This window comes from Palaemon carinicauda, chromosome 1, assembly GCF_036898095.1.
Source record: "Palaemon carinicauda isolate YSFRI2023 chromosome 1, ASM3689809v2, whole genome shotgun sequence".
Taxonomy (NCBI): domain Eukaryota; kingdom Metazoa; phylum Arthropoda; class Malacostraca; order Decapoda; family Palaemonidae; genus Palaemon; species Palaemon carinicauda.
This window is the reverse complement of record NC_090725.1, coordinates 260,464,250-260,485,909: the sequence shown is the minus strand read 5'-3', so window position 1 is coordinate 260,485,909 and position 21,660 is coordinate 260,464,250. Positions and strand designations below refer to the sequence as shown.

Here is a 21,660-nt window from a genome sequence, read left to right as displayed (position 1 = left end):
ACTGGCTTAGGCTTACCCGGGGACTCAGAATACGAGTGAGCAGCACTTCGAGAAAAAGAGTCCCTGCACCTCACACGTTTATTGCTACACAAGAAACGAGCGGCCTACATAAGTGTGTGTGGAGATGAAGTGTGACTCGTCCTAGGAAGTTGACCTGAAGTCCTTTATATGGAATTCTGGGATAGGACGTCCCCATACCACCTCGTCAGGGTATGGGGGACGCGACAGTATTGTACTTAATACTAGGAACACAAGGAAGCATGGTTTACCTGCAGAGGTTTAAGGTCAGCTATACAGAGACCCAGGATGCTGCATTCCCCAAGAGAGGGGAGGATGAAGAAAGAAGTAAGGGCCAGACATACTCTTTCATTCACGCAGACTAAAACCGGGTAACAGTGCCCTCGACCTTCTGCTACCTGTCCATTAAGGAGCCTGAGGTTAGACCAGCTGTTGTGCAGCCACCACAGGGCCGATAGAAAAAGTATCAAGGCTCCTGTGAGTCACGTCCTGCAGGTAGTGGGCTTTGAAGGTCGTCTGACGCTTCCAGACTCCAGCTTGTAGAACCTGCGTCACAGAGAAGTTTCTCTTGAAGGCCAGGGACGTGGCGATGCCCCTGACATCATGTGCCCTAGGGCGACGTGATGGAGGAGGGTCTGGATTCAGGCATGATGGGACTGGCTGCAGCTGTTCTCTTCAGATAACATCTCAGACGTCTCACTGGGCAGAGAAGCAGGTGATCTGGGTCATCTGTTACGGAGCGGAGACTCACAACCCTGAAGGAGTCGAACCGTGGGTCCGGAACTCCAGGGTTCTGAGTCTTGGCAACAAACTCAGGGACGAACTTGAACGTTACCTACACCCATCCCCTTGAATGGGCGATGTCGTATGAGAGACCATGAAGTTCACCGACTCGCTTGGCCGAAGCCAGAGCGAGCAGGAATACACTCTTCCAAGTCAGGTGTTGGTCAGAGGCCTGGCGTAATGGTTCGAACGGAGGTCTCTTCAGAGCCCTGAGGACCCGAACCACGTTCCAAGGAGGCGGTCTCACTTCTGACCGAGGGCAGGTAAGCTCGTAGCTACGTATGAGTAAGGTAAGTTCCAGCGAGGTGGAAATGTCTATTCCTTTCAGCCTGAAGGCAAGGCTTAAGGCTGAGCGATAGCCTTTCACCGCCAAGACTGAAAGGCGCATTCCCTCCCACACATAAACGAGGAACTCCACTATTGCTGGAATAGAGGCATCGAGGGGAGAGATACCCCTCCCACGACACCAACCACAGAAGACTCTCCACTTCGCCTGGTAGACCCCTGCGGATGACTTTCGCAGGTGTTGAGACATCCTTTCCGCAACTTGTTGCGAAAAGCCTCTCTCAGTGAGGACACGCTGGATAGTCTCCAGGCGTGAAGCCGAAGCGATGCTATGGCTTTGTGGAAGATGTTGCAATGTGGTTGTCTGAGTAACTTGTGTCGTGGGGGAAGCTCTCTCGGGGGTTGCGTCAGGAGCTGCAGAAGGTCCGGAAACCACTCTGCATGATGCCATAGCGGAGCTATTAAGGTCATCGACAGGTTGGTCTTGTTGAGCACCCTTCTCATCAGACAGAACGGTGGGGAGGGGCGCGTGTCCTCCCTAAAACGTCACAGGTGCGCGTGTCCACCCTAAACCATCACAGGGGCGGTGTCCACCCTAAACCATCACAGGGGCAGTGTCCACCCTAAACCATCACAGGGGCGCATGTCTACCCTAAACCGACAAGGGTGCGTGTCCTCCTCAAACCGTCACAGGGACGCGTGTCCTCCCTAAAGCGTAGCAAGGGCACACGTCCTCCCTAAAGGCTTGCATCCTCTCTAAACCTTCACAGGGGTATGTGTCCTCCCTAAATCCTAACTAGGGCTAATGTCCCCCCTAAACTGTAACAGAGGCACATGTCCTCCTTAAACCATTACGGGTTTGCATCCTCCCTGAATCATCACGGGCGCACGTCCTTCCTAACAAGTAACGGGCTTGTATCCTTCCTAACCAGTCGTATGGCCTTGTGTCTTCTATAAACCATCACTGGGACTAGTGTCCTTCATAACACATCACAGGGCCAAAGTCCTCTCAAACATGGGACAGGGACTCTTATCCACCATAACCTGTCAAAGATAACTGCATTAGCCCTAAACTATAAAGGGCTAACGACTCCGGCTTCTTATCTTGCTACAGGTCACTTGTCCTTACTGTCCTGTCAGAGGATTCCACGTCCTACCTAGCCATCACAGGGGCCTTGTTCTCCTTAACCCACAACGAACTTTTGTTCATCCTAACCAGTCAAAACGTCATGTGTCATAATACATACTCAGTTACACTCAGTTCTTCTCCAAACATATCACACAGTCCCTTGTCCTCCATACCATATCACATGGGTCCCACATTCGCCCTAACATTATAAGCTTTATGTCCTATATATCGGTTAAAGGGCTCTAGCTCAAACTACCACACACTACAAGGTCTCGAGGCAAACATGACCTATCACAAAGGCTCAGGTCCTACCTAACCTGACAAGAATTTACATCCTATCTATCCTGCCATGGGTTCCTGCCCTCCTATAACTGTCAAAAGGCCTCGCAATCTTTTTAGCAAGTGACTGGGCCTTGTGTTCTCCATAACAAGTTAGAAGGCACCTTGTCTCCACTATCCTTTAACAAGGGATCCACACCTCCATAATATAACAGGGTGATTTGTTATCGTCATTTCTCATGGTCCATCATTATCCATAGCCTTCACACTAGCACATGTCTACCCCAAACCCATCATAGGGGATGTTGTCCTCCCAACCCAGCAGAGGGTCTGGTGTCCTCCCCCAACCCGTCACAGGGGCAGGTGTCCTCCCCCAACCCGTCACAGGGGCAGGTGTCCTACCCCAACCCGTCACGGGCAGGTGTCCACCCCAACCCGTCACAGGGGCAGGTGTCCACCCCAACCCGTCACAGGGGCTGGTGTCCACCCCAACCCGTCACAGGGGCTGGTGTCCACCCCAACCCGTCACAGGGGCTGGTGTCCACCCCAACCCGTCACAGGGGCTGGTGTCCACCCCAACCCGTCACAGGGGCTGGTGTCCACCCCAACCCGTCACAGGGGCTGGTGTCCACCCCAACCCGTCACAGGGGCTGGTGTCCACCCCAACCCGTCACAGGGGCTGGTGTCCACCCCAACCCGTCACAGGGGCTGGTGTCCACCCCAACCCGTCACAGGGGCTGGTGTCCACCCCAACCCGTCACAGGGGCTGGTGTCCACCCCAACCCGTCACAGGGGCTGGTGTCCACCCCAACCCGTCACAGGGGCTGGTGTCCACCCCAACCCGTCACAGGGGCTGGTGTCCACCCCAACCCGTCACAGGGGCTGGTGTCCACCCCAACCCGTCACAGGGGCTGGTGTCCACCCCAACCCGTCACAGGGGCTGGTGTCCACCCCAACCCGTCACAGGGGCTGGTGTCCACCCCAACCCGTCACAGGGGCTGGTGTCCACCCCAACCCGTCACAGGGGCTGGTGTCCACCCCAACCCGTCACAGGGGCTGGTGTCCACCCCAACCCGTCACAGGGGCTGGTGTCCACCCCAACCCGTCACAGGGGCTGGTGTCCACCCCAACCCGTCACAGGGGCTGGTGTCCACCCCAACCCGTCACAGGGGCTGGTGTCCACCCCAACCCGTCACAGGGGCTGGTGTCCACCCCAACCCGTCACAGGGGCTGGTGTCCACCCCAACCCGTCACAGGGGCTGGTGTCCACCCCAACCCGTCACAGGGGCTGGTGTCCACCCCAACCCGTCACAGGGGCTGGTGTCCACCCCAACCCGTCACAGGGGCTGGTGTCCACCCCAACCCGTCACAGGGGCTGGTGTCCACCCCAACCCGTCACAGGGGCTGGTGTCCACCCCAACCCGTCACAGGGGCTGGTGTCCACCCCAACCCGTCACAGGGGCTGGTGTCCACCCCAACCCGTCACGGGCTGGTGTCCACCCCCAACCCGTCACGGGCTGGTGCCCACCCCAACCAGTCACAGGGGTTGGTGTCCACCCCAAACCCGTCACAGGAGCTAGTGTCCTCACTAATGCTTCACAGGAGCCGAGTGTCCTCCCTAACCCGTCAGGTCAAAGGGGTCCAGTGTCCTCCCTAACCCGTCATGTTACAGGGGCTTGTGCCCCCCCCCAAGCAGTCACAGTGATGCCTGTTCTCCCCAACCGGTCGCCGGGACTCGCGTCCTGTTCCCCACAACCGGTCGCCGGGACTCGCGTCCTGTTCCCCACAACCGGTCGTCGGGACTCGCGTCCTGTTCCCCCCCACCGGTCGCCGGGACTCGCGTCCTGTTCCCCCCCACCGGTCGCCGAGACTCGCGTCTTGTTGCCCCCCAACCGGTCGCCGAGACTCGCGTCTTGTTCCCCCTCACCGGTCGCCGGGACTCGCGTCCTGTTTCCCCCAATCGGTCGCCGGGACTCGCGTCCTGTTCCCCCAACCGGTCGCCGGGACTCGCGTCCTGTTCCCCATAACCGGTCGCCGGGACTCGCGTTCTGTTCCCCCTAACCGGTCGCCGGGACTCGCGTTCTGTTCCCCCTAACCGGTCGCCGGGACTCGCGTTCTGTTCCCCCTAACCGGTCGCCGGGACTCGCGTTCTGTTCCCCCTAACCGGTCGCCGGGACTCGCGTTCTGTTCCCCCTAACCGGTCGCCGGGACTCGCGTTCTGTTCCCCCTAACCGGTCGCCGGGACTCGCGTTCTGTTCCCCCTAACCGGTCGCCGGGACTCGCGTTCTGTTACCCCTAACCGGTCGCCGGGACTCGCGTTCTGTTCCCCCTAACCAGTCGCCGGGACTCGCGTTCTGTTCCCCCTAACCAGTCGCCGGGACTCGCGTTCTGTTCCCCCTAACCAGTCGCCGGGACTCGCGTTCTGTTCCCCCTAACCAGTCGCCGGGACTCGCGTTCTGTTCCCCCTAACCAGTCGCCGGGACTCGCGTTCTGTTCCCCCTAACCAGTCGCCGGGACTCGCGTTCTGTTCCCCCTAACCAGTCGCCGGGACTCGCGTTCTGTTCCCCCTAACCAGTCGCCGGGACTCGCGTTCTGTTCCCCTAATGTCACTGGGACTCTTGTTCTGTTCCCCTAATGTCACTGGCACTCGCGTTCTGTTCCCCCTAACTAGTCACAGGGACTAGTATTCTCCTCAACTAGTAACAGGGACTTGTGTTCTCCCTAAGCAGTCACAGAGGATTGAAATCTTGCTAACACATCATAGAAGTTTGTATTTAATATAAACTGTCGCAGGAGTTAGCATTCTCCCTGCCCCGTCACCAAGGGTCCGCGTCCTGCCCGACCAGTCACAGGGGTCCGCGTCCTGCCCGACCAGTCACCAAGGGCCCGCGTCCTGCCCGACCAGTCACCAAGGGCCCGCGTCCTGCCCGACCAGTCACCAAGGGCCCGCGTCCTGCCCGACCAGTCACGGGGGCACGCGTCCTGCCCGACCAGTCACGGGGGCACGCGTCCTGCCCGACCAGTCACAGGGGTCCGAGTCCTGCCTGAGCAGTCACAGGGGTCTGTGTCCTGCCTGACCAGTCAAAGGGGTCCACGTCCTGCCTGACCAGTCAAAGGTATCCACGTCCTGCCTGACTAGTCACAGGGGTCCATGCTCTCCCTGACCAGTCACAAGGGACTTGGGCTCTCCCTGACCAGTCACAAGGGACTCGGGCTCTCCCTGACCAGTCACAAGGGACTCGGGCTCTCCCTGACCAGTCACAAGGGACTCGGGCTCTCCCTGACCAGTCACAAGGGACTCGGGCTCTCCCTGACCAGTCACAAGGGACTCGGGCTCTCCCTGACCAGTCACAGGTATCTAGATCTTGCTACTACAACCTAACATCATAGAGGTTCGTATCCATTATAATCTGTTACAAGAGCTTCTGTTCTTCCTAACCTGTCACAAAGGCTTGCATACAACCCATCTTGTCACAATGGCTCCTGCCCGTCCTAACCTGTCAAAGAGGAATGTATCGGCTTGCTCTAACCTGTCATGGGCTCGACTAACCCCCACATGTAACATGCTTTGACTTCCTTCCTATCTTCTCACAGGGAACTACATCCAACCTAGTCATCACAGGGGATTCTTGTCCTCCCTAACTCACAACAAGCTTTTGCTAAACCAACACAAGAACTTGTGATCTACCTATTCCGTTATTGGAGGTCAGGTTCTCTCCAAACATGATACTTTGTCCTTCCTATCCTATCACCTGGGTCCTACATCCTCCCTAGTGTCACAGGGTTCATGTCCTCTAGACTGGTCAAAGGGTGCTTGACCAACCTACCACACCAAGGCTACTGTCAAACATAAACTGTCATAAAGGATCGGGTCCTACCTAACCTGTTACAGGTGCTGGCATCCTACCTAACCTGTAAAATTACCTATCACAAGGGGTCCTCAACTCCCTAGCCTTTCACAGAGGCCTCATAATATTCGTAGCATACTAGTGGGGCTTGAGTTCTCTGTACAAAGTTAACCCTTTTACCCCCAATGGCCGTAATGGTTCATTTTACAAAACTCATCCCTTTACCCCCATGGACTTAACGGTACATCCTTGCAAGAAACCGCTATTTACATGTTTTTGATAACTTTATGAGGAACTTCAGGCATTTTCCAAAATAATGAGACCAACCTGACCTCTCTATGACAAAAAATGATATTTTCCTTATAAAATAAATTTTTGAATATACTTACCCGGTGAATATATAATAGCTGACGTCTCCGACGGCCCGACAGATCCAAAAACTCGCGAGCGATCGCCGTGAAGGTTGCGGGTGTGCCCACCAGCGCCGACTATCGGCCAGATACCGCATATACTTGTCAACCACTCCAGTTCTTCTCAGTCCGCTGGGTCTCTATCGGGGAGGAAGGGAGGGCCTTTAATTTATATATTCACCGGGTAAGTATATTCAAAAATTTATTTTACAAGGAAAATATCCTTTTTAAATATTAAACTTAGCCGGTGAATATATAATAGCCGATTCACACCAATGGTGGTGGGTAGAGACCAGTATTAATACAATAAAGGCGTATATGCTCAAGAGTTTTTTGACAAATATTTCATAAAAAACCAACTTAAGTATAGGTACCTGGTAAGGAAGCTGACTCTGATGATTACTTTGCCTCATTAGTCCGCTTTCCTCACGAAGCCCAGCCATCCTTCCAGGATGCTGAAAGACTTCCAGGAGCTGTTATATCCAGGGCGAACACCCCTATAACAGGACCTCATCAATACCCTTAATCTGGGCGCTCTCAAGAAACAACATTTGACCACCCGCCAAATCAAAAAGGATGCGAAAGACTTCCTAGTCTTCCTAACAACCCAAGACAAGATTAAAAAACATTTCAAGAGAAGATTAAAAGGATATTGGGATTAAGGGAATGTAGTGGTAGAACCCTCACCCACTACTGCACTCGCTGCAACGAATGGACCCAGGGTGTAGCAGTCCTCATAAAGAGTCTGGACGTCTTTTAAGTAAAATGAAGCGAACACTGACTTGCTCCTCCAAAAGGTCGCGTCCATAATACTTCGAAGAGATCTGTTTTGCTTAAAAGCCACCGAAGTCGCTATTGCTCTCACTTCGTGAGTCTTGACCTTAAGCAAACAACGATCTTTCTCATTTAAATGAGAATGTGCTTCCCGGATTAAAAATCTAATAAAGTACGATAACGCATTTTTAGACATGGGCAATGAGGGCTTCTTAACGGAGCACCATAAGGCCTCAGAACCACCTCGTATAGGTTTAGTTCGAGCTAAGTAAAACTTAAGAGCTCTCACGGGGAACAGCACTCTTTCAACTTCATTACCTACGATTTCTGACAGACTAGGTATTTCAAAGGATTTAGGCCAAGGACAAGAAGGCAGTTTGTTCTTGGCCAAAAAACAAAGCTGAAGAGAACATATAGCTTTATTCGTAGAGAAGCCGATGTTCTTACTAAAGGCATGGATCTCACTGACCCTTTTAGCTGTAGCCAAGCTCACTAAAAAAAAGTGTCTTGAGGGTGAGATCCTTCAGGGAGGCTGAATGTAATGGCTCAAACCTGTCTGACATCAGGAACTGCAGGACCACATCCAAATTCCAAGCAGGAGTTGACATACGACGCTCCTTAGAGGTCTCGAAAGACTTAAGGTGGTCTTGGAGATCTTTGTTATTTGACAGATCCAAGCCTCTATGTCTGAAAACAGAGGCCAACATGCTCCTGTAGCCTTTAATGGTGGGAGCAGAGAGGGAGCGAACATTTCTCAGATGCAGGAGAAAGTCCGCAATCTGCGCTACAGAGGTACTGGAAGAGGAAATAGAGGAGGACTTGCACCACTCTCTAAATACCTCCCACTTCGACTGGTAGACCTTGATAGTAGATGATCTCCTAGCCCTCGCGATCGCTCTGGCTGCCCCCTTCGAAAAGCCTCGAGCTCTTGAGAGTCTTTCGATAGTCTGAAGGCAGTCAGACGAAGCTCGGGGAGGCTTTGATGAAGTCTCCTTACGTGCGGTTGCCGTAAGAGATCCATCCGTAAGGGTAGACTCCTTGGGACGTCTACCAGCCATTGAAGTACCTCTGTGAACCACTCTCTCGCGGGCCAGAGGGGAGCAACCAACGTCAACCTTGTCCCTTCGTGAGAGGCGAACTTCTGCAACACCTTGTTGACGATCTTGAACGGCGGAAAAGCGTAAGCGTCCAGGTGAGACCAGTCCAACAGAAAGGCATCTATGTGGGCCGCCTCTGGATCTGGGACTGGAGAGCAATAGGTTGGGAGCCTTTTGGTCAGTGAGGTTGCAAAGAGGTCTATGGTGGGCTGACCCCAAGTCATCCAAAGACTCTTGCACACATCCTTGTGGAGGGTCCATTCTGTAGGGATCACCTGACCCTTCCGACTGAGACAGTCCGCCAAGACGTTCAATTTCCCTTGGACGAACCTCGTCAACAGTGAGATGCCTCGATCTTTTGACCAGATGAGGAGGTCCCTTGCGATGACGAACAGAGCGTGGGAGTGAGTGCCTCCTTGCTTGGAGATATACGCCAAGGCCGTGGTGTTGTCCGCATTCACTTCTACCACCTTGTTTCGAAGAAGACTCTCGAAACTTGTCAGAGCTAAGTGAACAGCCAACAGCTCCTTGCAGTTGATGTGAAGGCTCCTCTGCTCTGTCGTCCAAAGACCCGAACATTCCAGACTGTCCAGAGTCGCTCCCCAACCCAAATCCGACGCGTCTGAAAATAACACGTGGTTTGGGTTCTTGACTGCCAGGGACAGACCTTCTCGAAGACGTATATTGCTGTCCCACCAGCTCAGGCAAGTCTTGACTGGTTCGGAGATCGGGATCGAGACCGCCTCCAAAGTTTTGTTCTTGTTCCAATGGGAGTCTAAATGGAACTGGAGAGGGCGAAGGTGAAGTCTCCCTAGAGAGATAAACTGTTCCAGGGATGATAGCGTCCCTAGGAGGCTCATCCAACTTCTCACAGAGCAATGGTCTTTCTCTAGCATGAGACGGACTTTGAGCAAGGCTTGCTCTATCCTGGTGGCAGACGGAAAAGCCCGAAAAGCTAGACTCTGTTTCTCCATCCCCAAATAGAGAATCGTTTGGGAGGGAGTCAGCTGAGACTTCTCTATGTTCACCAACAGGCCCAACTCCTTTGCAAGATCCAACGTCCATTGAAGGTCCTGCAGACAGCGATGACGGGACGACGCTCTGAGCAGCCAGTCGTCCAGGTACAGGGAGGCTCGAATCCCCGATAAATGTAGAAATTTTGCTACATTTCTCATGAGCTTCGTAAAAACAAGAGGAGCAGGGCTGAGGCCGAAGCACAATGCTCGGAATTGGTACACCACATTCCTGTATACAAACCTCAGATACGGTTGAGAATCCGAGTGTATAGGAATGTGGAAGTACGCATCCTGCAGGTCGAGAGAGACCATCCAGTCTCCCTCTCTGACTGCTGCTAGGACGGACTTGGTGGTCTCCATCGTAAATTTTGTATTGACAACAAAAACGTTGAGAGCACTGACATCCAGCACCGGACTCCAACCTCCTGTATGCTTTGGAACTAGGAAGAGACGGTTGTAAAACCCCGGTGATTGAAGGTCCGAGACTTTCACCACCGCTCCCTTCTCTAGCAACTGAGACACCTGCAGCTGTAATGCCTGTCTCTTTGACTCCTCTCGATACCTGGGAGAGAGGTCTATAGGGACTTTTACCAGAGGAGGTCTCCGTACAAAAGGTATTTTGTACCCCTCCTTTAGCAACAAAACAGACTCCCGGTCTGCACCCCTCTTCTCCCAGGCCTGCCAGAAGTCGGTTAATCTGGCCCCTACCGCTGTCTGAGGACGTGGGCAGTCAGACTCTGCCACGGGAGGACTTAGATCCTCTCCTCTTACCTCTCTTACTATCGGCACGAGCGCCTCCCTTACTGGGAGCTCTGCCACGAAAGGGCGGGATAAACCTCGTCGCTGGAGTATCGAACTTAGGTCTAACGACATAAGAGGATGAAGAAGGAGCAGCCTTACGCGCTGACGTAGCCATCAAGTCATGGGTATCCTTTTGTACTAGCGACGCTGCGATATCCTTAATCAACTGCTGGGGGAATAAGGCAGATGATAACGGCGCAAAGAGTAGCTCCGACCTTTGACAGGGAGTTACTCCTGCAGACAGGAACGAACAAAGAGTCTCCCTCTTCTTGAAGACTCCTGCCGTAAACGTAGCAGTGAGTTCATTAGAGCCATCACGGATAGCTTTGTCCATGCAGGACATAATTTGTACAGATACATCACGGTCGGCTGAAGAGATCTTCCTGCTCAAGGCTCCCAGCGACCAATCCAAAAAGTTAAAAACTTCAAAGGCCCTAAAGACCCCTTTGAGGAGATGATCAAGGTCCGAAGAGGACCAGCTAACTTTTGAGCGTCTCATGGCCAGACGACGGGGAGAGTCTACGAGGCTTGAGAAGTCTCCCTGGGCAGAGGCAGGAACTCCCAAGCCGAGAACTTCTCCCGTGTCATACCAGACGCTCGCTCGAGAAGCCAGTTTAAAAGGGGGAAAAGCAAAGGCTGTCTTCCCCAAACTCCTCCTGGTCATCAACCAGTCGCCTAGTAAACGCAAAGCTCTCTTAGAAAAGCGAGAGAGCACTAGCTTAGTAAATGACGGCGTCGAAGCAGCTAGGCCTAGCGTGAACTCTGACGGAGGCGAACGAGGAGCAGCAGTCACAAAATGGTCAGGAAAAAGATCCTTAAAAATCAGCATGATCTTTTCAAAATCAAGAGAGGGCTGAGCAACTTTAGGCTCCTCTCCATCTGAAAAAGTCCCCCAAGGCATATCAGTTGGAAGGGGATCAGCGACTTCCTCATCCGACGGAACTTCGTCCGACAACTGCCGAGTCTCGTGATACGGAGAGACATGTCTAGGAGGCAACGCTTGACAGGCCATGTCAATAAGCAACGGAGCAGCAGCAACAGCTGAGGAAACAACGTCACGCCGCGGCTGAAAAGACTGAAAGTCTTGTGACTGACAAGCAACAACAGCTTGAGTTGAATGTCGCTCGACATCACGTCGAGACTGCATTGACTGCAGGGTCTGAGCAGGCAAAAGAACTTCCGACTGCGGTGACAGACGCTCAACGTCACGGCGAGGCAACGGAGTCGGTCGGTGAACGTCAGTGCGGGGCTGCGGTGGCAGCTGCTGAACGTCAGTCCGAGACTATAGCAAGGGGGGTTCCACGTCACGTGACTGACGTGAAAGACGAGGAACACGACTAGCATCGCATTTCAAAGCACTAGAAACGTTAGTACTAACATCAAACGGACGAGAAAACACTCGTTTAGGCGGCTGAAGGTCAGAGTCACGTTCATCGCACTGGCGAACCGCAAGCAAAGGATCATCGTGAACCTGTCCATGCTCATAATCTTCCATAAGAGAAGAAAGCTTAGACTACATGTCCCGCAGGACAACCCACTTCGGGTCAACGGGAGTCGGAACGGGCCGTGACGTCGGTAACGTCTGCGCTGGCAAAATATTGCCCCTACCGAGACCCTCGGACTCGGTGTTACGCTTTCGCTTAACGGGCGAACAGCCATCCGATGACTGCAAGTGGTCAGAGCTGTCCCAATGGCTACAGCCAGGACGCTGGACCTGTCCTGAAGGGACTGACTTTCGCTTTAAGGGCCTAGATACCTTGCGCCAAGGTTTCTTATGCGATAAGTCGTCAGAGGACGAGGAGAACTTAGTCTCACCCGTCTTATGGTAAGGACGTTCTTGACGAGAAACGTCTGATACCAAAGAGGGAACGTCTGTACGCTGGTTTACACCTCTCGCCCCCTTAAGTCCTACGACATTACTTCTCCCTGGTGCATGGGAGCCTGAAAGAGGTCTCGGACTAGGGGAGCGACAAGCACAAACAGACGAACCATCGGTCGCAACACAAAACACATTTTGCGCACTTATCACTTTATCACTTAGATTTTCTGCTTTACCACTTTTCAACAACTTTACATCGGACATTAACTGGTTACGGTCCGAGGCTAAGGACTCAACTTTCTCGCCTAAAGCTTGAATCGCTAAAAACATATCCCGCATAGACGGTTCATGAGTGCTAGCAGGGAGTTCAGGAACAACCACTACAGGGGAAGGATTAGGTTCAGGGGCATGGGAGGAGGAAAATTCCAAAGATCTAGAGGAGCTTCTCCTCACCCTATCTCTTTCGAGCTTACGAGTATATTTTTCATACTCAAGCCATTCGAATTCCGACAAGACCACGCACTCCTCACACCGATCTCCTAATTGGCAGGATTTACCCCGGCAATTAGAACAAACAGTATGAGGGTCGATAGAGGCCTTGGGAAGACGTTTGTTACATTCTCTCGCACACTTGCAATAAACAGGAGAAGGGTCAGCCATTTTGAACAACCAAAGAAAATCCAAGTCAAAGCCAAATTCATCAACAAGAAACACAAGCCAAAAAAAGGGTTTCAAGAGTTTTATTGAAGAAACACACCAACACAGCGAACGCCAACAAAACAACCAAAACAAAGTACTTCACCAATTCGGTAGAAAAACTCGAGGTCAACAGCGAGCGGAACCAACTTGTCGGCAAGACCGACAGAGAAGAACTGGAGTGGTTGACAAGTATATGCGGTATCTGGCCGATAGTCGGCACTGGTGGGCACACCCGCAACCTTCACGGCGATCGCTCGCGAGTTTTTGGATCTGTCGGGCCGTCGGAGACGTCAGCTATTATATATTCACCGGCTAAGTTTAATATTTAAAACTAAGGCTGTTAGCGCAATTCAAAAAAAATATATTGCAAAACGTGCTTGAAAAAGAAAACGCATGGGGGTTAACGGTTGGAAAGTTCCAAATATCGTTGGGGATATAAGGGTTGATATGGCACCCTGTCTTCATTATCCTTTCAAAGGGGATCCAAATCTCCATAACACATTACAGTACAAGGTCTTTTGTCCTCAACACTAACAAGCTCCAACATCTTCCATAGTTTTCAAACAGGCTTGTGTCCTCCCTAACTAGTTCCTGGAGCTTGAGTTCTTAACACTGACCAAGGGCTTTTGTTCTTGATAATTCATCACACGGATTCGAATCCTCCCTTACCCTTCACAGGCTCAAGTCCACTATAACCTGTCAAATGAGCTTGTGTCCTCCCTAACCTATCACAGGCACTCATGTCATCAAGACCATCACAGGGGGTCATGTCCATTGTAGTCTGTCAAGGGCTCATGTTCTCCCTAACCTGTTCTAGGGGCATGTATCCTCCCTAACTCATAACATACTGTAATTTTTTTCCTCCCTAACCTGTAAAAGTAGCTTGACATCAACACATCACAGAGGCTCATGTTCTTAATCCATCACGGGTTCAGGACCTCCCTTACCCATAAAAGGGCTTGTATCCTACCTAATGTATCACATGGATTCACGTCCTACCTAACCTGTCTGGGGGTCCATGTACCTGTTGGGGTCACGTCCTCAATAACTAATATCCGTGGCTCAAGCTCTCCACAACACATCACATGTTCCCTCTTCCTCCTCAAGGGTCCTACATACTCCTTAGCCATCACAGAGGCCCTTACTCTTCCTAACCCCACAGAAGAGCTTGTTCCCCCAAACCTGTCACAGGGGTGCGTCTTTCAGAACTTGTCACAGATGTTCGTGTTCTCCACAACCTATCACTGAGGTACCTTTCATATGTTAAAACCTAAACTGGCAGTCATAGCTATTCCCACTTAAGTGATAAAGTATGTGCTCGTTGGCACATCACTTAAACATGGACATGATCTATCATCAACAGGAACATATTGTTCCTTACTAATCTTTTACAGGAAAAGCTTTTGAAATAATAGCTGCACCACATTTTCTCTTGTCTTAACACCAAAAAATAGGCCAAAGAATATGAAAAACTACTTCAACTATGTGTCTTAAGGAAAGTAATCAATTGAATATTAGTTAATATCCTCTATAAACTAGCATTATACTTAATGTAGATACTAAAAATTTATAGTCCTACACAGTGCCCTTTGACTTATGTGACATACTGTATATGTTTTGCCTATAGACAAAGTTTACTAAAATTCTTACCAGGACACAAACTCATGAAGGCAAGCAACTCAATTTACGCCACCTTACATCATAGGTAGGTAGGAAGTGTTATTCCCTAATCTCAAAATCCTACCAATTAGTGATTACATAGCAGGCCTCAAAATTGCAACAAGTTGATACACGAAGATTTGCTGTTACAGAATTCTATCTAAATCACTTGAATTAGAAGACAATATAGACTTTCATTTTTTAATCAATTACTGTTAAGATGAAAAATAAAACGATATGGAAAGGAAATCATTGAATTCAACGATAACCACACGAGATACCTAAACGGGAAAATCTTTCATAACCAACTTGGCATGATGTTGAGATCTAATACTGGGCAATAAAACAACCTTGGACTAACAGCATTGATTTGGCAAATTATAGTCGTCATCCGGACTCAAAGGGCAGTCATATAATTATCCCATTATGAGCAATGTCCAAAAATATAGTGCTGAAACATTGAAACTTGCCATTGTTTTGGTAATAGTATAGAACACCACGCTCTCCATTTACTCCAATATAATGTAATCCTGCAGTTCTCACCTTCTTGCACAGTAATTAGGGGGTTATCTAAATTCTAGGAAAGCAATAATTAGCAAGATATGTTGAAGAGGGGGGAAGGGGTTATAAATAGAAAATAGCTCAGTTTCCTCACTAAACGACTTGGAACTGACATGTCAACATCGTCAACCAAACAGAATTCGTGATGCCAGCGTACATAAACAGAAGTTCGTGATGCCAGCATACATTTGATTTACTGTGTATTCAAAATATACTTAATCAAAAATGGAATAATTACTCAAAAGTGTCCTTAAAATATTCAATTTACAAATAGTGACACTTTTGAGTAATCACAATTCTTGATTAAGTATATTTTGAATATACAGTATATCAAATGTACGCTCACATCACGAACTTCTGTTTATGTACGCTGACATCACGATCTGTTTGGTTGACTATGTTGACGTCAGTTCCATGTCGTTTAGTGAGGAAACCGAGCTATTTTCTTTTTATAACCCCTTCTCCCCTCTTCAACATATCTTGCTAATTATTGCTTTCCCAGAATTTAAATAACCACCTAATTACTGTGCAAGAAGGTGAGAACTGCAGGATTACATTATATTGGAGTAAATGGAGAGCGTGGTGTTCTATACTATTACCATTGTTTTAATCGGTTTTAACACATTCTACAGTTAACGTAGATCACGACCAAATTCTGAAGTCGTGTTTTGTAGTAATATAAGGCGAAAAACCATTTCTTCTATGAATCCCCTTGTCTTCCCTGGCTAGCCTTAAGCGTAAAACTATACTTTTGAAGACCCATTTAGACAATAGGTTGCATATGTTTACTTGGACCAAACTTATCAGGCTAATACAGAAGTGTATAACATATCCATATTCTTATATTGCTAAAGGTTAATGAAATATTGTATTGATGACTAAATTTCACAGCACCTAATAAACTGCACTAAACATAATGCAGAAAAACTCTTTTAAGTAGCATGTTAAAAATGAAACAAACAGGATGGGTGTCCCACTGATTATCCAATAATACAAGAATCAATACTTTGGTAGAAAAATTTCATCCCCAATAATGTCCACCACGGAGGAAGATATAAAACCAGGAACTGTTAGGCTAACACCATCAACAGGTTACAGGCCTAATATTAACTGGACCTCATTCAGCTTACTGTGGCCTCCAAGATATTGTTGGCCTGAAAGAATAACTACCGATTATTTATGACGTTATTTTGCGAGGAAACTCCTCCACAATTATCAAGGTTGGTCATACGTAGCAATGTGAGAAAATATCAAACTAAACCTTTCCTAGAGGTTAGGCCACACTAATAGATGTAATTCTACCTTTGAACTCGGAGATCATACTACGCTAATGCTTCCCTAAAATAGCCTAATTCATGACTAACACTTACGCGTCTTCCTACAATTGGTTGCTTTTAATCAAACTGACCCAAAGAATGTTAGCAACACAGTCCAGTACCATTTAGAAGCAAAAGGCAAATTTCATAAATAAGCTCAAGTTAAATTTAGGTATTAGCGTAGGCCTAACCAATACACGCTGAGGATTCTACCTCGCCAAAGCACGTTTATTTCGAGAAAGTTCATTCTGCCCTTAATTATTTTCATACAAACACAGCTTACTAGAAGAATTCGAAAGAAAAGCACGATGGAAGGGAGCTTCTAGAACGAAAATGGAGACGAAAATAAAAGGCTTCTTCACGCAGCCTTCCGCCATTGTCGACTTCGGTATAGACTGAGAGAGAATTTGAGACCCTTTGTCTTCGTCTTACGAGGCCCACGCCTAGATATTTCCCTCAACTTTGTCACCAATATATATAACATAACTTCAAGGTTTAAGTAATTCAGAATTTCATAGACTTACTATCACGGAGACATATATTTTGACGCGTAAACGACGAGAAGGCAAAGTTTCTCTTCCTCGTCACAACTAAACACTCCTTTCCTATACCCCATCATCAGCCAGCTGGGACCGCTGCACGACCCTCTACATCAAAGTAGTACCAAAATATCAAATGTATTTGCACATTTTAGGCATTAAAACCCCATAAAGTGCGTAATTTTATTTTGAAAAGCACTCTGCATTAAAAATATCGTGTTTTTCTCAAATACTTTGCAGTACTAATGTGATTTTTGTGGCTTTCGTCCTGACGTTTCAGATTGCGTAAAATTCAATTGGTCGTTATCTAGAGGGTGTTAATGTACTTTCCTTATTTTTCATAAGCATGCATACAAATTGTCTAATTTATGAAGGCATTTTCGTATCGTTGTTGGTTTATTATATGGAAAACAGCTGATTGACATATTCTTCCGCGTAGGTCAACCTGGCCTTTGACCGGTCATAAATTTCGCGATAATATATTTTTCCTGACTGTTAGTTTATAGACAAACTTTTGAAGTGTTTTTCTAAGAGGATCTTTTCACCTATAATTCTAAAGACATAAACATAAAAAAACATTTTAGAAATTCTTCTCGAATGGGAAGAGATAACGTCAATCAATGTGGTAACATCCCGTAAACAAAGAGGCAGAGGGACCACTAACATTATGTCAATATAATTATTTACTGAGTCTTCGAAAGCACGTGTGACACCTAGAGTTGCTTGTTATTTGTGTAGGCTTGCATTTCACCGTGCTTCATTGATCCTTTAGATTTTAATTAAAACTTAACATCTTTTATATTAACTAAATCCGTTTTAGCCAGGTGTACTTGACACAAGAGGTCAATCCCCTACTTCTCCAATATCAGTATTTTTTTTTTAATCCAATGGTTCATATTACTAAAATAGAGCTATAAACAGTGCCCTGAATTTATTTCTAAAACATGTGACAAAACTTAGACGAATTAAAAACGCGGAAAATTCCTTTATCCTCTGCCCTACCGACCATCGTATGACAAGTCAACATCAAAGATTTTCTTTTTGTCCCTTTGTCGTTAGCAATTGCGACATAAGCAAAAAATGAAAAGTCTTGTGTATTGAACTCTAGCTAGTGCTCATCCAATACATTAAAGAAGCAAAACATTTAAAAAATGCTCTTTGTGAAGAAAAATCGTGGTATGATAAAAACGCGTGGAGGCTAGAGGTGCATTCTCTCTCTCTCTCTCTCTCTCTCTCTCTCTCTCTCTCTCTCTCTCTCTCTCTCTCTCTCTCTCTCTCTCTCTCTCTCTCTCTCTCTCTCACCAGACTGGCAAACACCACAGCCACAGTACCAGTGTTCTGGGAACACCGAGTTGCGATAGAACTGTCCACCAACACATCCGGAATCTTTCAAGGAAACATTTTCAGAGTCGCTGGTAGATTTATCAACACGTGTTTGACTCACAGTTAATGTGATCTTCCAAAGCTGCAGTCAATTCTGTGAAGTTATTGAAATTCAGCTCATGCTATTAGTTCAATCTAATATATATATATATATATATATATATATATATATATATATATATATATATATATATATATATATATATATATACACGTGTGTGTGCATAAATTACATGCTGACTCCTAAAGCGAGCACGTGTTTGTGTTTAATCTGATGTTTTCTTATATTTTGAAAATCGCTACTCTTGGAGCTACACTGCTCTTAGATCTTTAAAAGCTGACTGAGGAGGAAATATATATATATATATATATATATATATATATATATATATATATATATATATATATATATATATATACATATATATATATATATATATATATATATATATAGATATATATATATATATTACAAATATATGCACTGTATATATATATATATATATATATATATATATATATATATATATATATATATATATATATATATATATTATTACAAATATATGTACTGTATATATATATATATATATATATATATATATATATATATATACACACATATATATATATATATATATATATATATATATATATATATATATATATATATTTGTGTGTTTATCTTGGAGACTTCATGTGTTAAAATGCAGATGGGGGAGTATCTAGTTCAGGACAAATGTCTGAATAATGAATGATATATGACACATCCCCATGGCTTTTCAATTTGGATTGAAATGGAGGAAATTAGACATAGATATATCATTACAGGAAAATGAAGTGCGTTGCGTTTAAAATGTGGAATGATGCTTACATATAATATAGGAATTCAGAAGAGAAACTGCAGAAACTAGTGAAAGCATAGTTATATAACATGAATCTTACTGTATATATGTGTATTATATATGCAATATAAATTCAGCATATTTATATATAGTGATCGATAGATATAACTATCTATTTAATTCATCATCATCTCCTCCTACGCCTATTAACGTAAAGGGCCGCGGTTAGATTTCACCAGTCGTCCCTATCTTGAGCTTATAATTCAATACTTCTCCATTCATCTCCTACTTCAAGCTTCATAGTCCTCAGCCATGTAGGCCTGGGTCTTCCAACTCTTTTAGTGCCTCGTGAAGCCCAGTTGAAAGTTTGGTGAACTAATCTCTTTTAGGAAGCGCGAAAAGCACGTCCAAACCATCTCCATCCACCCCTCATCATGATCTCATCCACATATGGCACTTGAATAATCTCACTTATTTCTAATCCTGCCCTGAAATTTAATTCCCAATATCCTTCGGAGGGCTTTGTTCTTAAACCTACAAAATCTGCTGGATATTGTTTCATTGTCATACCACGACTCATGTCCATACAGTAACACCAATCTCATTAACCTGATATATAGCCAGATTTTATATGTAATTTCAGGCGATTTGTTTTCCAACTTTTACTTACCTTGGCCATTGTCTGATTTGTTCTTTTCAATCTTTTATCAAGCTCCAATTCTAAAGACCCTGTATTGGCAATCCTTTCTCCTTCCAATGATATTTCATCTTCCATTGCATATTCCGTTCTCATTATCTCTGTCTTTCTTCTATTTATCTTCAGCCCAACCTCATGTGATATTTCATGCATTCTGGTAAGCAAGCTTTGCAAGTCCTGTGGCGTTTGGTAATAATGACAGCGTCATTAGCATACTCTAGGTCAACTAATTTTCTGTTACCAATCCAGTCTAATCGTACTCCGTCATCCACAACTGCTCTATGCGTTGCAAAATACATGAGGAGGATGAAAAACATAGGTGATAACACATTCCCTTGAAGTACTCCACTGTTCACAGGAAATTCATTTGATAAGACTCCACTAACATTAACTTTGCACTTGCTATGCTCATGAACAGACTTAATCAAATTTACATATTTAAGAGGAACTCCATAATAACGCAGAACTCTCCACAAAATTGGCCGGTGCACACTATCAGAGGCTTTTTCATAGTCCACAATGCCATCAAAAGTGGATTTCTATATTCTACACATTGCTGTACATGTCTTAAAATGAAAATTTTGTCAGCAAAACTTCTACCTTTTCGTAATCCTGCTTGTTCACCTCTGTTTTTCATCAATCTTTCTCTCTAGTCTTTTTAGAATGAGCATACCATATATTTTTATGACAACTGACGTGTTTTTTTTCTTTTTTTTTTTTTTAACCAACACTCCTAACCCCCATTCATCAGGTTTTGCCTCCTGATACCATATGCTACAAAATAATCTTGTAAGTATTCTGGGAGTCACTTCCTTTCCGGCCAAAATCATCTCAGCAGTTATTCCATCGTATCCAGGGGCTTTCTATCTCTTCAGTCTTTTACTGATAGTTTCGACTTCAAACACACTAAATTCATTCATGGACACATCAAAGTCTTCCTCAGCTTCAGGTATATCAATCAACTTATTTCCTTCATATCTCCTAATCATGACCTCACTAAAGTGTTCCATCCAAAGTTGCCTTTCTAATATTCTATTGTTATAACAGACCCATCTCTCTTTTTAATGGGTGTATGCTTCTTTTTTGCCCCCAAAGAGATTTCATTAAGGATTCTATGAGCAATATTATTTTAACTATAATATATATATATATATATATATATATATATATATATATATATATATATATATATATGTATGTATATATATATATATATATATATATATATATATATATATATATATATATATATATATATGAACTGACCATATCCATTTCAGTGTAGGTAGTAAGTTGGGCAGGACATCAGCCCCCGTTGAGATACTACTACTAGAGAATTATTGCAGTGTTTTGACTGGCCAGACAGTATTACAATGGGTCCCTCTCTCTGATTACGGCTCGTTTTGTCTTTGCCTACATGTGCACCGAATAGTCTTTCCACATTCTCCTCTGTACTCATACACCTGACAACACAGCTTGCCAAACAATTCTTCTTTGCTCAAGGAGTTAACTACTGCACCGTAATTGTTCAGTGGCTACGTTCCTCTTGGTAAGGGTAAGAGAGACACTTAAGCTATGGTGAGCAGCTCTTCTAGGAGGAGGACACTCCATAATAAAATCATTGTTCTCTAGTCTTGGGTAATGTCTTAGCCTCTGTACCATAATCATCCTGTCTTGAATTTGAGTTCTCTTGCTTAAGGGT

General features: G+C 46.2%; 2 protein-coding genes across 2 annotated transcripts in view; one reads left to right on the top strand and one right to left on the bottom strand.

The window, feature by feature from the left end:
- The window catches only part of ctrip (E3 ubiquitin-protein ligase ctrip), a 113,639-nt gene extending 96,505 nt beyond the window's left edge, over window positions 1-17,134 (bottom strand). Inside the window, 1 exon segment of the mRNA XM_068389555.1 lies at window positions 17,019-17,134. The gene's annotated coding sequence lies outside the window, so the exon portion shown is untranslated.
- Window positions 608-5,571, top strand: LOC137638974 (formin-2-like). The gene is made up of 3 exons (XM_068371309.1): window positions 608-789; window positions 2,755-4,124; window positions 5,288-5,571. The coding sequence occupies exons 1-3, from the start codon at window positions 608-610 to the stop codon at window positions 5,569-5,571; spliced, it is 1,836 nt and encodes a 611-aa protein (XP_068227410.1).
- Window positions 17,135-21,660: the final 4,526 nt, after the last annotated feature.